General features: G+C 43.2%; 1 protein-coding gene across 1 annotated transcript in view; it reads left to right on the top strand.

Annotated features, from left to right (window-relative positions):
- The window catches only part of LOC126474698 (uncharacterized), a 282,698-nt gene that overhangs the window by 21,180 nt on the left and 243,989 nt on the right, over positions 1–17,529 (top strand). Inside the window, exon 2 of the mRNA XM_050102175.1 lies at positions 14,200–14,438. Coding sequence (XP_049958132.1) covers positions 14,200–14,438 — 239 coding nt within the window. The remainder of the gene's footprint in view (positions 1–14,199; positions 14,439–17,529) is intronic.

Consider the following 17,529-nt stretch of genomic DNA (forward strand, 5'->3'; position numbering starts at 1 on the left):
TCCACCTGGCGCCTCAGTTGGACCAGCGTTCATGCTGGACGTGCAGACCGCGTGAGACGACGCTTCATCCAGTCCCAAACATGCTCAATGGGGGACAGATCCGGAGATCTTGCTGGCCAGGGTAGTTGACTTACACCTTCTAGAGCACGTTGGGTGGCACGGGATACATGCGGACGTGCATTGTCCTGTTGGAACAGCAAGTTCCCTTGCCGGTCTAGGAATGGTAGAACGATGGGTTCGATGACGGTTTGGATGTACCGTGCACTATTCAGTGTCCCCTCGACGATCACCAGTGGTGTACGGCCAGTGTAGGAGATCGCTCCCCACACCATGATGCCGGGTGTTGGCCCTGTGTGCCTTGGTCGTATGCAGTCCTGATTGTGGCGCTCACCTGCACGGCGCCAAACATGTATACGACCATCATTGGCACCAAGGCAGAAGCGACTCTCATCGCTGAAGACGACACGTCTCCATTCGTCCCTCCATTCACGCCTGTCGCGACACCACTGGAGGCGGGCTGCTCGATGTTGGGGCGTGACCGGAAGACGGCCTAACGGTGTGCGGGACCGTAGCCCAGCTTCATGGAGACGGTTGCGAATGGTCCTCGCAGATACCCCAGGAGCAACAGTGTCCCTAATTTGCTGGGAAGTGGCGGTGCGGTCCCCTACGGCACTGCGTAGGATCCTACGGTCTTGGCGTTCATCCGTGCGTCGCTGCGGTCCGGTCCCAGGTCGACGGGCACGTGCACCTTCCGCCGACCACTGGCAACAACATCGATGTACTGTGGAGACCTCACGCCCCACGTGTTGAGCAATTCGGCGGTACGTCCACCCGGCCTCCCGCATACGCCCTCGCTCAAAGTCCGTCAACTGCACATACGGTTCACGTCCACGCTGTCGCGGCATGCTACCAGTGTTAAAGACTGCAATGGAGCTCCGTATGCCACGGCAAACTGGCTGACACTGATGGCGGCGGTGCACAAATGCTGCGCAGCTAGCGCCATTCGACGGCCAACACCGCGGTTCCTGGTGTGTCCGCTGTGCCGTGCGTGTGATCATTGCTTGTACAGCCCTCTCGCAGTGTCCGGAGCAAGTATGGTGGGTCTGACACACCGGTGTCAATGTGTTCTTTTTTCCATTTCCAGGAGTGTATAAATAAGGAACAGGAGCGGCCCCAACACTGATCCCTGGGGCGCCCCCCACTTGACAGTACCCCATTCAGATCCCACATCACAGCCGTTATCAACATTGTGAATAATGACATTTTGCTGCCTGTTGCTAAAGTAAGAGGTGAACCAATTGTGAGCTACTCCCCTTATTCCGTAATGGTCCAACTTCTGGAGCAATATTGTGAGATCAACACAGTCAGATGCCTTTGTTAAATCAAAAAATACGCCAAGCGTTCGAAACTTTTTGTTTAGCCCATCCAGTACCTCACAGAGAAAAGAGAATATAGCATTTTCAGTTGTCAAACGATTTCTAAAGCTGAACTGTATATTTGATAGCAAACCGTGTGATATAAAATGATCAATTAACCTTACATACACAGCCTTTTTGATAACTTTTGCAAACACTGATGGCATAGAAATAGGTCTAAATTATCTACATTATCCCTTTCTCCCTTTTTATAAAGCAGCTTTACTACTGAGTACTTTAATCGCGCAGGAAACTGACCATTCCTAAAGGAAAAATTACAAATATGGCTAAATACAGGGCTACATGTGCAGCACAATACTTTAATATTCTACTAGACACTCCATCATAACCATGAGAGTCCTTAGTCTTCAGTGATTTAATTATTGACTCAATCTCCCTCTTGTCTGTATCACAGAGGAGTATTTCAGACGTCAATCTCGGAAAGGCATTTGCTAAGAAATTTATATGATTTCCTGTAGAAACTAAATTTTTATTTAATTCACCAGCAATGCTCAGAAAATGGTTGTTAAATATCGTACATATATCTGATTTATCAGTAACAGAAATATTATTACTGCGAACTGACTTTATATCATCAACCTTGTGCTGCTGACCAGACACTTCCTTCACAACTGACCATATGGCTTTAATTTTATCCTGTGAATTAGCTATTCTATTTGCATACCACATACTTTTTGCCTTGCTAATAACATTTTTAAGCACCTTAAATACAGTTTGTAATGGGCTACTGTAGCTTGATTGTGACTACTTCTAACATTTTGATATAATTCCCACTTTGTTCTACATGATATCCTTATCCCACTAGTCAGCCAACCGGGCTGTCCATTACTGCTAGTACCCTGTTTAGAATGTTCTAATGGAAAGCAACTCTCGAAGAGCATGAGAAATGTGTTATGGAAGGCATTGTATTTATCATCTATATTATCGGCACTATAAACATCTTGCCACTCTTGTTCCTTGACAAGTTTTGAAAAACTCTCTATTGCTGTTGGATTAACTTTCCTACGTAGTTTGTAATTAAATACGACATTGGTTTGAGTACAAAAACCTTTTAGTGTTAAAATCTGTGCATCATGGTCTGAAAGGCCATTCACCCTTTTACTAACAGAATGCCCATCTAGTAATGAAGAATGAATAAAGATATTGTCTATGACTGTGCTACTGTTCCCCTGCACCCTAGTTGGAAAAAACACAGTTTGCATCAGATCATATGAATTTAGGAGATCTACCAACATCCTTTTTCTTACACAATCATGTACAAAATTAATATTGAAGTCACCACATATAACTACTTTCTGGTACTTCCTAAAAAGTGAATCAAGAACCCTCTCTAGCTTAAGCAAAAATGCTCTGAAGTCGGAGTTAGGGGACCTATAAACAACAGCAATTAGAAGTTTAGTTTCACTAAATTCAACTAATGCTTCACAACTTTCAAATATCTGTTCAGTGCAGTGTCGTGATACGTCTATGGACTCAAATGAAATACTGTTTTTTATGTACAGAGCCACTCCCCCACCCCGCAAGGAACTCCTCGAGAAACAGCCAGCTAATCTGTAGCCTGGTAAAGGAAGCCTCTGAATTATCAAATTATTTAAGTGGTGCTCTGATATACCAATAATTTCAGAGTTAACATCTATTAGCAGTTCACTAACTTTATCTCTAATACCTCTTATATATTGATGAAATATGCTAATTCCTTCTCTACTTGGAAGCATTACATCCTCTGGAGGTGAGCCCTTAGTTAGAGGCACTTCTTTTAAGCAGGTATACCTATCAGCTGACTTCAGTCTAAAAAAGGTGCAGCTCTAACACCAACTACTACAGTAATTTTTCCATGAGTGATACCACTACCACCACCACCACCCACTACACTGCCACCTATGAGCATAGCCAGCCTCCCCTTCCCATACCTATTGAGGTGCAGGCCGTGCCTAGTGAAACCCCATCTACTGATAGACCCAACTGGCACCACTGAGATGTGATCCATGCCCTCCGCCATCAGTGCCCTCCCCAGCCCCACATTAATGCTCCTAACAGCCGCATTAAGGTGAGGCCGATCATGACGCTGAAACAGTTGCATGAAATGCACATTAGTGCCACCAGTTTGAGTAGCTATCTTAACCAAGTCACCACTGATATCATATTCCCCGTCCCTATCGAGTCTGTTCCCTGCTCCACCCACTATCACTACCTGATCCTCTTTCGTAAAATTCTTACATAACTCCCCTATGCTTTCAGTCACCTGAGCCAACCCTGCACTAGGCTTCACAATGCTGGTGACCTGGTACTCACTCCCAAGCACTTCCTGCAACTGTTGGCCCACACCTCTACCGTGGGAACTACCTAGCAGCAGAACCTTCTTTCTGCAAGACTTTGCAACTAACCTAGGCCTCCTAATTGCTGAGGATTGCTGCAAGTTACCTACATCTACGGCTACACGAGGCTCCCCTCCACTCAACTTTATAATAAACGTCAGTTGAAAACTAATGCAAGAAATTTACTAAGCGATTTCAACACACTGAAAACTCTATAAAACACAGCGAGCGAACGATTACAAAAGTTTATTAAGTCGTTATTTCGCCACAAACGGCACGCAACACCGCTGAAATCTATTAAATTTAATAACTGTATTACAGAGCACAAATAAGTTTGTCAGTACTTAGCTTATAACCGCTACAGCTGCAGTGCACGCCGCAAAATGTTGTTAAATATATTAATATTCTTTAAATGTTGTCTCTTGAAATATAGAAACTGTGAGTTGTTGTGTTGTGCTGGCATTGCCTTGGACATTTTTCAGTATTGTTCAACTTCTGAAGTTTTAAAATAAATGTTTTGAGACTCTCTATGGTGTTTTGCCAACACAAACTGAATGTAAAAATGTATGGATTGTGCTAACATTTTACTAGCAGTCTCACCCATAGGGGCTAACAAGCTTTTTCGTTGTTCTCTTTTCATACCTGTCAGCCACTTGAGAACATTGTGTCAATCGTATAAGAAACTGCATGAACTTTAGCTGGGTTGTACAAAAAATTTTACAGCTCACATATTTGTCAAACCATTTTCTCAGTTCCATTTGTGCAGATATTGTTCAGTTTCATTCACCAGGCATGAACTAGCAAAGGCAAAACTGAACAGAGTATGAGGAATGGGGTTTATTGCACCCTTTACATCTACTCACTGGGCATCAGCCATGGTAATTACTAAGAAACCTATGGAATCTGTATACATATTCATACCAATTTTAAAACTATTGCTAATACCCAGTCCAATATTGACATGAACCCAATTTCAAGCCTAAATGAATTCTTTGAAAAACTGGCTAGGGGCCAATACTCTTCCATAATAGATTTAGCAATTTTGTATTTGCAGATAACATTAGATGTAGAAATCTCTAGGAATAGATACACCATTTGCTTTTGTAAGTGGAGTGGCCATGTTTAAAAGGTAGTTGAAACAGGTCATTTGGAGACTTCCTCAGTGTGCAAGTGCAAAGTGTTCAAAATCTATAAGCACTTACTGTGACATATGTAGTGTACGTGTTACATGAAGCTGTGCTAAAAACTTCTTGAATGGCTGATACTCTGCCATTGAATGGCTTTGTTGTGTTTATGGAATGGTTGACTTGCCACTATCTCCAGGCAGGTAAGAGCTCTTCATTGTAGCCTGTATCTTCTCACTGTAATCCATCAGCCATTTTTTTTAATTTTTTTTTTTAAACCCTCAATAACTTGAACTTGAGCACCAGTTTGTATGACACACACACTGTTGATTATGGACTTAAATCCAAGCACCACTTCAGAGAACTCCCAACAGCATTAATAATGGTCAGTATTTGTTTATATCTTATATGGGGCAAGAGTAGGAGCACCAGTAAAATGGTCTATCTTCCCCTTCATTACCCCCAGTCAATGCATTAATTTTCCATTATTTATTTTTCCATTTTGTGTAGCTTTCATACTTTACAGTTTTTCTTGTTATTTATTTCCTTGAGTGCTTCTCACCCACCATTTGCCATCTCATCTTTCCTCTTCTACTGCGACTTAAGTCTCATTCACACCTCCATTTTTGTTCTATCATTCCTTTATTTCTAGCTCATTAACTGCCTTCATTGCAATATCTGACTCCAGGCTTTCAAATCTTATTCCTGACATTTCAATACTAATTCTTCCTTTCTTATGCTGCCGTCTCCCCCTTTTCTGGTATCCCAGCCCAGTGAGTTTGAAGACCCACCATAAGGTATGGAACCTGATGAGACTGTTAAGTAGCACTGCTACATTTGTGGGTGCTGGTGTGACCACTGCAAGTGCTGCAACTGGTACACATCTGCCTTGCCAGCCAATCAGCACCCACACCTGCCCTTTAAAGCCAGCAGCACAGTGGCTCTGTAGTCATTCATGATTTCACTGTGCTCTTGTGTTTATCTGGCAACATATCATTGTTTTGTTCTGCATTCACTACATTTTAGGTTTTCAGTTTCAGTTTACCTGTTTGACTTATTATTCTGCCATGCTGTCTGTGTTGCCTGTCCTCTAATTTTGTCCTCCTGTTTACGCTTGGTGACTCGCTGTTGAACTCTGGGCCTTTTGGCCAGTTTCTGTTTCTCGACTCATTCCTGATCATGTCAAATTACCAGGCACTATATCTTTGTTCTGTAGTCTCATACCCATAAACGTTCTCTTCTCTTTTGATGAAAGAGACATGGTTCAAAAAATATGAGCCGTGATGTTTTCTACATTAGTGACCCAAAACATTATGACCATTTGTTTAATATTGTATTGGACCACCTAGTAACATCCTTCCTTTAAATTGCTGCAAGAAACCATTAAAATGTCCAAACTTGAAAAATATCACATTAAATGCAATTTTTTTTAGCAATGACAATGCTATTATGGTGCAGCTAATAAATGCCTGATAAGGAGAATTGTGCAATAACAAATTGTGTTACACATCTGTTTCTTGTAGCTGCTTAATGAAAATGTGGCTCACTGAAAAATATGGCTTACTGTAAGAATATTGCATCTAGGAATCATATTCCTGGTTTTTGTCTTTCAGATATGAATATTGCCTAGTTAACTTATATCCATTCATTGGTTTATTTCCTTCATTTCACATATAATATTTTTATGTTTCCAAAATGCTGAAATTACAACTGTTCAACATAGCAATATTCATAAACAACAGTCATTTCACTCTCCTGCCAAGTACATACTCCAACTTAAACGTACAAGAGAACAGAACATATTTCGGCGGGAGAACACCCCGCCATTTTCAAGGCAGCTGCAATGGACAGGCAACGTACATGCAAATTTAAAACCTTGGTTCTTGGACTGATGCAGGAAAGATAACACACACACTGAACACTAGTGCCACCAAAGATGATCGAAGTCAGAGCTATCGATAGTGAGACTACGAATTCGCAGGTGAGGTAGCGTTGACTCTGTCCCTCTGTGTTTTGACAAGGGGGAGAGCCAGATTCCAAACAGAGTTTAAACAAACACCTCCATCCCTGTTAACAAGGTTGCTTGCTAATTTAATCTCAACTGTTTCCTTAATAGCACTGTCCCAACAGCTGGACGTGCATGTCAATATCTCGGTGTTATTATATAACATGGGGTGACCAGTATCCAAGCAATGTTCGGCAATAGTAGATCTACTTGGCTGCTGTGATAGTGTGTGCCGTTTATGCTCAGTACATTGGTCCTCCATGGTCCTGATAGTTTGACCAACATATGCCATGCCACAGCTACAAGGAATGCGATATACACCCACCTTACGCAGACCAAGATCATCCTTAACAGAACTCAAAAGCACTCTAATTTTAGACGGAGGTCAAAAAACACATTTCACATTGTATTTCTGTAAAATATGACCGATCTTATTGGAAGTGTTTCCTACATAAGGCAAAAAGGCAGTAGACTTAGGTGTCGACTCAGAATTATGATCAATCACCCAATTTACAGTTGGTCAATAGCGCAATGCACATTCAATCTGTCTATCACTATAACCATTTTGACGAAACGTAACTTCCAGTTGGAACAGCTCAGCTGGCAAAGTCTCAGCATCGGAAACGACATGTACCCTGTGTACCAAGGCATGAAGTACCCCTTCACACTGAGCCGGATGGTGATAACTATTAGCCTGTAAGTACAAGCCAGTGTGAGTACATTTCCTGTAGACTGCATGTCCCTATGATTCATCATCCTTTCTCCTAACCAACACGTCAAGAAAGAGAAGGCAACCATCCTCTTCCACCACCATCGTGAAACAAATGTTCGGGTGGATCGAGTTCAGATGTTCTAGAAAGGCATTCAAATTCTCCCTACCATGACGCCAAACAACAAAGTTATCCAGTATGGTATCTCATTCTGGAAACATCCCCCAGGCTGTGGCTAAGCCATGTCTCTGCAATATCCTTTCTTCCAGGAGTGCTAGTTCTGCAAGGTCGCAGAAGAGCTTCTGTAAAGTTTGGAAGGTAGGAGATGAGGTACTGGCAGGTGTGAAGCTGTGAGGACGGGGCGTAAGTCGTGCATGGGCAGCTCAGTTGGTAGAGCATTTTTCCACGAAAGGCAAAGGTCCCGAGTTCGAATCTTGGTCCAGCACACAGTTTTAATCTGCCAGGAAGTTTCATATCAGCTCACACTCCGCTGCAGAGTGAAAATCTAACTCTGGAAACATCTCCCAGGCTGTGGCTAAGCTATGTCTCCGCAAGGTCGCAGAAGGGCTTCTGTAAAGTTTGGAAGGTAGGTGACGAGGTACTGGGAGGTGTGAAACTGTAAGGACGGGGCATGAGTCGTGCTTGGATAGCTCAGTTGGTAGAGCATTTGCCCATGAAAGGCAAAAGTCCGGAGTTCGAGTCTCGGTCCGGCACACAGTTTTAATCTACCAGGACGTTTCAACAAAGGTATCGTCAACATATCTAAAGGAACAGGCAGGTTTCAAAGGCGCTGACTCCCATGCACGTTCCTCGAAGTCTTCCATAAACAAATTTGTGATCACAATAGACAACGGACTACCCACCACAACTCCATCTGGCTGCTCGTAATACTGGTCATTGAATAAAAAGTAAGTGGATGTCAATACATGCCAAAAGAGATTAGTTAATTCAGCACCAAACCTAGCCTCAATTAACATCAATGAATCAGACAGAGGAACACGAGTGAAGAGAGAGACCACATCAAATATCACTAAAATATCAGAGTCATTCAACCGCAGTCCCTGCAAACGACGTAAAAAATCAGATGAGTTCCTGATATGATGTTCACGCCGACCTACTTGTGGACTCTATAGAGAAGCAAGATGCTTGGCTACACGATATGTCGGAGTGCCGATATTACTCACTATAGGACAGAAAGGAACCCCTTCCTTGTGAACCTTCAGAAGGCCATATAACCTAGGGGGAACAGCACTATAGGTGTTAAAACTCTTGATAGTGTCCTGTGACAAACCACTTTTATTCAAGAGGCTGTTGGTCTTTCTCTCAACACTTTTTGTGGGGGCAGCATCGACTCTATGATACGCTGAATCAGATAGTAAACGCTGCATCTTTTGTACATAACCCTGTTTATTTAAAACAACAGTGGCATTGCCCTTGTCCGCAGGTGAAATAACTGGTTATCAGGATCAACTTTGAGAGAGTGTAAAGCAGCCCTCTCTGCTGCTGTTACATTACTCTTGGGTGGACGAGCCCTAGTCAACACACGGCATGTCTCTTCCTAACCTCCTCTGCAGTGTCAGGAGGCAGTTTGCAAACTGCCTCGTCAATTGAACTAATAAAATCAACTACTGGCAAACTCTTTGGAGTTGGTGCAAAATTTAAACCCTTCCCAAGCATGGATAAGGTTGTGTCGTCAAAAGATTTCTCTGTGAGATTTGTCACAGAACGTCGAGATATAACGTCAGATTCAGTGCGTTGAAAACATTCAAACTTTGCCAAATGCTGGGCAGTAATGGAATTGTATTCCCAGTCAGCTTGAGTCCATGAGGAGGCACCGTCCAACCAATCCCAAGTGTAATCAGACAATTCCAATGCAACCATTTAATGAAAACAAAACAATTTTTTGGAAACAGAATCCAAACGTCGACGAGTGAAACAAATCCTTTCACGAACAAGAGCCATGCCAGCAAGTTGCTTGATGCAACTGATGGCAGGAGAATTAATATGGTGCACAACCTTGACAAATGTTGGGACATGATTTTCATCATGACACATCAATAAAAACGACAAAGCGCATTGCAGTCTAACTCGACAGCAACGAAGTTTATCCAACTCACGTAAACACATTTCCCTCCCGTAGAGGTAAACAATGTGAGACCTGAGCTTCTTCTGACGTATACAACTTTCATATCGCTTTCGGGAATTCAGCTAGGTAACACTTTCAGCAACAGAGGTTTTAAATTTGCATATACGTCGCCTGTCCATTGCAATTGCCTTGAAAATGGTGGGGTGTTCTCGCGCCGAAATATCGGCGGTCGCTGAAAGTGTTCCCTGGCTAAATTCCCGGAAGTTATTTGGAAATAATTAGCTTAGTTGAAAAAGAATTTGACGTACTGGAAGAATATGGTATCGACAGAAAAACCAGGGCACTTATACAACAGACGCTTACAGACACTACCTCCAAGATTAAGTTCATGGGAGAAATTTCGAAACCCTTCCACATACACACAGGTGTCCGTCAAGGAGACGGGCTCTCACCAATCCTGTTCAACATGGTGTTAGACAAAATTATCAAGCAGTGGGAGGAACAAGTTAAAGGAATACAGCTGGGAAGAACACGTGAAACCAAAACAATCATAAAATGTCTGGCATTTGCAGATGATATAGCCATACTCAGCAATAATACACAGGAGGCAAAGGAAGCACTGGAATGCTTGCATGAAATAGCTGCCAAAACAGGTCTGCAGGTATCTTACGAGAAGACACAATATATGGAACGACAGACCAACAATGTACACACCATGCATACGGTATATGGATCCGTAGAAAGAGTCGAAAAATTTAAGTATTTAGGGGAGTACATACAAATGGGAGGATCAAACAAGGCGGCTAACATGGAACAAACGAAGAAACTCCAGAAGGCATACAAACTCACATGGTCACATTATAATAAGAAAAGCATATCGAGGCAGGCCAAACTTAGGCACTACAAAACAGTTGTATTACCAGAAGCATTGTACGCGTCAGAAACAACCACAATTGAAGCATCAGGCATTATAGGCACAGAAAAAATAGAACGCAAAATTCTCAGAAAAATATTTGGACCAATTCACAGAGATGGCGTATGGATGAAGCGACCTACCAAAGAGCTGTACCAGCACACTGACAGACTAACAGACGCGATCAGAAAATGCAGATTAACTTTCTATGGGCACATACAGAGAATGGACAACAACCGACTTACAAAGAAAATTTTTGATGTAGTAAACAGCTCAAGCAAGAAAACAAATTGGTATCATGAAATAGACGAAGACTTAAGGCAGATAGGGATCAACAGGCAAATGATAGGAGACAGGAAATACTTCAGAAACAAAGTTAGGAGTGCAAAATTTATTGTAAAGGAGAGAAAGAAGATAGGAACATTATGGACAGAGCAAAGGAAACAGAAGCACAGCCAAAGGATGAAGAGATTTTGGGAAGAGAAGAGGAAGAAAGGAAAGAAGTGAAAATTGTGTCATCATGTGATTTTCGAGTTCAAACACTGTCCATAAGGGCAACAATGAAATGAATGAATGAATGAAATATATTTATGTTAGAGTCAATGTTTAAACATAAATCTTTAAATTTGAATACAAAGAAAATAATATTTTACAATTTGTTGTCTCAGAAGTTAAAATTTATGTGATATCCAAGAAAATGTCTGTGTACTGGGTACTCCAAGAGTTTGTATGTATTGAGTGCTCTGATCATTTAAGGATACTGTGAATTCTGGCTTGTGGTGAAAATGCCAGGTGTACATGTATGAAATGCAAATTTCAGACAACAGATGTCACAATAACGCAGTTTGCGCTGTAAGGATTTGACACTGTGCCATTTTGTTATGTCATCAACAAGTGTCAGACATGCATGAGTGATAAGTTGGAAAAGTGCATGAATAGTGTTGTGTAGTTGTGTTCAATATGTTGAAATTTATACTGAACACAATACCATTTGTGAACAGCTTTAATTTTTTGTTTTCATTTGAAGAAAACTGCTGCTGAATCATACTGATTATTTCAAGAATTGTATAGTGAACATGCTCGATCACATGTAGGAACGATGTTTTCAGTGTTTCAGAAATGGTAGCTTTGATGTAGGAGACGAGGAACATGTACAACCGCCAAAAAAAAAACAAAGATGTGGAATTGGAAGCATTGTTGAACAAAGATGATAAGCTGATTTTCAAACTCAAAAACTCACTGAGCAACTAAGCATTAGTCAACAAGCTGTTTTCCAGTCAGCTATGGGAGATGGGAAAGTTTCAGAAGACCTGTAGATGGGTATTGCATGAGTTGAACGACAAGTGAATAGAAAAGGGCAAAAACACATGTGACATTTTGCTCGCTTGGTACAAAGGAAAGTAATTTCTACATTGCATAGTTACAGGGGATGAAAAGTGGATTTATTTTGAGAATCCCAAGTGCAAAAAATCATGGGTAGACCCAGGCACACCATCCACATTGACCACAAGATCAATCACTTTGACAGAAAGACGATGCTCTGTTTCATGCGATCAGATGGGCATGGTCTATTATGAGTTGTTAAAACCTGGGGAAACAGTTAATCCTAAATGTTACCAACAACAATTGTCTGATTCGAATCATTCGCTGCTTGAAAAAGAGGGCACAATATTAAAAGACGCAACACAAAATAATTTTTCTTCATGACAGTGCTGCTTCACATATGACAAAACCAGTTTGTAACATGCTGGAAGCACTTGGCTGGGGAGTTCTACCCCATGCAGCATTCTCATTGTTTGCATCAATGGGTCATGCACTTCCTGAGCAGCGCTTTGGTTCATACAAAGATGTGAAAAAATGGCTCGATGAATGGTTCACAGCACAATGGGAAAATTTTTACTGGCACAGTATTCACAAATTGCTCAAAAGATGGGAAAATGTATAACAAACAATGGGGCTTACTTTGAATAAATCACTATTTATCATTCTTCTAAATTTAACATGTTTTTTAGACAAATCTGCATTTCATACTTGTACACTTGGTAAGGCCATTGACCAGTTCCATTACAACCTTTGGAATATGGTACAGTAGCAGTTCCACTTGGCATGGATTCGACAAGTCATTGACAAGTTTGTGAAGGCTTGTGACACCATATGTCAATGCACAGATCATACAATTCTCATAAATGTCAAGCCAATGATATGCAGTTGTAGAGCTGGTACCCAGTAAAGTCTAAGATGTGTTCCGTTTGAGTCAATTAAGACAAATTTGGAGGCCAAGGTAACAAAGTGAGTTCACCGTCATGTTTCTCAAACCACTGTAGCGCAATTGTGGGTTTGTGATACGGACAGTCATCCTGCTGGAAAATGCCATTGCCATCATTTGCCTGTAACGCTGCTAGGTGGCATTATCTCATGTTGGACAGTGGCCATAAAGTTCTGGTTCATTACTGTATGTGCCTGTTTCTGTTGTTGCTTAGCAAGTGAAGATTTTGAAGTAGACTAGGCATACTGCCATGCAGGAGGTCCATAACACGTTCACATAGTCCACAGCTATAGCAGTGCCCTCAATTACTACCCCAGATCCCACAGAAGCCCAAGTGAGTGTGCACCATAACATAATACTGCTCCCACCAGCTTATATCCATGTTTTGAGCAGCCATTTGTCTAGGAAGGTGTATCTGAATATGACCATTGATCTGGTATCACAATAAACAAGATTGCATGTAGCACATTTCCATTGGGCCATGGTCCAATGGAACTGAAGGTGTTGTTGGGTCAACATTGGAACACATAGGTGTCATCTACTGTAGAGCCCCATGTTCAGCAGTGTACGTTGAATATTGTACTCCTAAACACTTGTGCCTGAACTATTACAGTATTGTACTCTGTCGTCAGATCTGCCATGTATCTCTGCCTGTCCTACTTTACAGAGATAGCAGGCGTGGATGTCCGACAGCCTGTCACCTGTTCGGAGTTTCACCATCCTTCAGCCACTCTCCATACATGTTACAACTATAGCATTTGAAAAGACAACCAGCTTTGCCATTTCTGATGTGCTTATTATCAGGTGACAGGCCATAACAATCTCTTCTGTAAAAGTCACTTATGTCAGTGGATTTCCCTGTTTGTGGCCCATATTGTTGATTGAATGATTGACCATTATCTCTGCTCCACTTTTAGACTTTCCTTATCACATCATTTGTCCGTAATGCTGCTAGGTGGCATTGTCTCAAGTTGAACAGTGGCCATAAAGTTCTGGTTCATCACTGTATGTACCTGTTTCTGTTTTTACATAGACTAGGCATACTGCCTAAGTGGAACATAAAAACTGCCATGTAAACAAAAATCCTCTTATTCTATTTTGAAGTTTCTTCCTCACTCCTTTGCAGCCTATAGATCTTCATGATTAATTTTTATGTTTTGAAAATAAGAAATTCATAGCTAATAGATTCCCGTATCTTTTGGAGTAGTAGTAGTAGATACCTGAAACTTTTTATATATTTGAATATAGTTCCTACTTTTATTTGTTTGTATGATCTAGATCTTGCTTATGAATCAAGAAATTGAAAAAAATTGCCTGATGTTAGGAATTGCTTTGAATTTTCAGGACTGACTCCAAGAAATCTCATTATTGCTGGAGATATGATCACACCTGCAGATGAGGTGGAAATTGGTTATTGCTTGGGACTAGATCCAGAAATTGAAACACTGGAACTAATTTCTATTATACCAGTTGAGTGTGTTAATCTTAGTGTTTTCAGCAGAAGGAAAAGGCGTACACTCAAAGCTCATTTTTGTAATTCTGTAATTAAATATTATGAACTTGGAGGCTCAGAACATCGTAAGGTGAGTTACCAACGTGTCTTATTCCTTCTGTGGTAATATTTTTTCTAAGAATTGTGCGCACCCTAGGAAAGGATTACTGGTGAATTCACTGATCACATACAGAGGTTGGATAAAAGTATGGAAACACTGAAAACCCATGCTTAATACGGTGCAGGAAACCTGTTAGCAATGAAAACAACTTACAGTGGATAAATACAGGTACTGTGCAGTTTTCAAGGGAAGCTTATACCATTCTTTCTGAAAAATAGTAGCAAGTTCGAGTATCAATGATTGAGGTAGGTAGCAATCACCCACCCTTCTTTCAGTAGACCACAAAGACTCAATAATATTGAGATCTGGTAACTGGTGGCCATGGGAGATGCAGCAATTCATCCTTGTGTCCAGAAAAACAAAAATTGTACCATGGGATGGAGCTAATGAACAAGAATGGTAACGTAACCCTTGGCAGTGAGGGAGAAGTTCGGGTTGGTTACACTAAACAACACCCATTTTGCAATAGTTAATTTATTCACCTAAACACAAGCAAGGCTCACAAAGAACTGACATGGCGGAACAGCCCAAAGACAATGCTCAGTGTCCAAAGACGATGCTCAGAGTCCACAGACGAACGCATATCGATGCTGGAGTCGACCTCATCGGCACCACATAGCCCCCCCCCCCCCCTCTCACTACGGATTACTCTTGAGAGGCCAGGGGGGGGGGGGGTGACTAAGGTGTTGGCAAGGTTGGTCCGCGGGAGCTGGACCAAGGTCAGCTTGATGGCATCATCGGGGAGCTGTGTGGGTAGATGTCGTGAAGGAAGGTTCGGCTATTGAACCTGGAAGTCGTTGAAGCAAGCCGGGCGTCGTGGGCGTGCTGGGCGTGCAGCGACAGGTAGGCCGGCGGTTTGCGAGTGGAACGGAGCGACAACGACGATGTCTCCGGTGGGCGTGGCGAACACACGAAGCATGTCCAGGTCAACGTCGGGTGGGAGGGGAACACATTGCACCAGGTGGCAGGGAATGGTGGAGGTTGTGTCATGAGCACTGGATGAAGAGAAACACACGACAAACAGTGTACCATTGCGCAGTATTATTGAGATGTTGTGGATTATGTCCGGGGAGACAGGCACAAACACTTCGTTCGAGATGGGGGGGCGTGAGAAACCTCGACAGGGCGAGGCAGGCGACGGTGGAGAGGTCGAAGGGACCGGCGGCGAGGTTGTGATCGTAGGTAAGCTCAACATGGGGAGCATGTAGTCACTTGATGGAGTGCATGAGACCGGGGTAGAGTGCGAGGTCAGAGGAGAGCTCGACGATTGGAGCTGAAAGTCATTCGATCGAGTGTGTAAGTCTGATGTGGAGGGAGTGGTCGAAGCGTCATGAGCCACGACAGTGAGGGGCGTGGTCGTGGCATGAAGGGGGGTAGAAGAAGGCTCGACATGAGCAGGCTTAAGTCTGTTGAGAGAGACTGTAACAGCTGAATCTTTCATCTGGATGTCATAAGTGTTGGCTGAGCGCCGGAGAACTCGGTACGGGCCGGTATATGGAGGTTGGAGGGGAGCACGGACAGTGTCATCTCGGAGCATGTCGTACTCACAATTGTCCAGAGATTTCGGGATGTGAACCTTAGGGTGGGAATGGCTGGTGGGCGGAGGAATATGGAGCTTGATGAAGTGGCGTCTGACACGGTCCATGAAGGAAGGTAAGTCAGACTGAGGGAGAGAAGCGGAAGGGCTCACAAGTTCGCCAGGGAGAACAATGTTCTGGCCGTATACGAACTCGGCTATTGTACCTTTGAGGTCTTCCTTATAGATTGCACGAATGCCGAGTAGCACAAGGGGAAGGGCCTCTGTCCATAGAGAGTCATGGCATCGAAGAGCCACCTTGAAAGTGTGTGCTAGCACTCGACTAGCCCGTTACTTTGTGGGTGATATGCTGTGGTATGGATGCGCCAGATGCTGCAAATGTTACAAATCTCGTTGAACAGGACTGACTCAAATTGTCTGCCCTGGTCAGTAATGATGATAGCTGGACATCCGAAATGCGATACCCATAACTCGACGAAAACTTGAGCAACAGTTTCTCCCGTAATATTGGTGAGGGGGACAGCCTCGACACAGCGAGTTGTTCGGTCGATAGATGAGAGAACACAACGAAAGCTGTTAGAGGGGGGGGGAGGGGGGGCGACAATGTCAATATGAATATGTGGAAACGTCCAGGAGGGATCGAAAAGGCGCCGAGGGGAGGTGAAGTGTGCTTGTGTGCTTTGCAGCGTTGGCACGGGACGCAGGAGCGTGCCCATTGATGGCAGTCCTTGTTGACATTTCTCCACACAAAGTGCTCTGCTACGAGGTGGGTAGACACATGAACACCAGGGTGGGCCAAATTATGCAATGCGTTGAAGACAGCTCGACGGAGCGTGGTTGGGATGAGGGGGCGTAGCGTGCCCGTACTGTCGTCGCTCCAGATCTCACCAGAAATGCCAGGGAAGGTGGTGCGGATGAAGTATAGTGAAGAAGTAGAGTCTGAAATCAGGTTTTGTGTTTCCTTGTTGGCGGGTTGGAGGTTAGGCAATTCAGACAGGTCTAACAGTGAATGGACGGCGTCGACTCGTGAAAGGAAATCAGCAACTATATTGTCAGCACCCTTTATGTGTCTGACATCAGTGGTGAACTGAGATATGAAGTCCATGTATCTGAAGCGGCGAGGAGGTGGGTCAGCTGACGGGTTTGTAGTGGCCGCAGCCAGGGGTTTGTTGGTCCATTAAAACATACAAAGGGCGTCCCTCAACGTCAGTCTTAAAATGCTTGATCGGTTCGTAGACCGCGAGAAGCTCCCTGTCAAACGCGGAATATTTCCGTTGTGCATTGGTGAGCTTGTGCGAGAAGAACTGCAGAGGTGAAGTTTGACCGTCGATTGTCTGGCTAAGGACAGTGCCGATAGCAGTATTGCTCGCATCTGTGGTGATGAAAAGCTTCGCATTGGGATGAGGATGCGCCATGGTGCAGGCCTTGTCAAGAAGATTTTTGAGGGCAGTGAAAGAGTCAGTCATAACAGGGGTCCATGGAACGGGCCGAGGTCCAGAAGTGTTGGTGCCTGCCAAGGCGTCC

The sequence above is a fragment of the Schistocerca serialis genome, chromosome 4 (assembly GCF_023864345.2).
Source record: "Schistocerca serialis cubense isolate TAMUIC-IGC-003099 chromosome 4, iqSchSeri2.2, whole genome shotgun sequence".
Classification (NCBI taxonomy): domain Eukaryota; kingdom Metazoa; phylum Arthropoda; class Insecta; order Orthoptera; family Acrididae; genus Schistocerca; species Schistocerca serialis.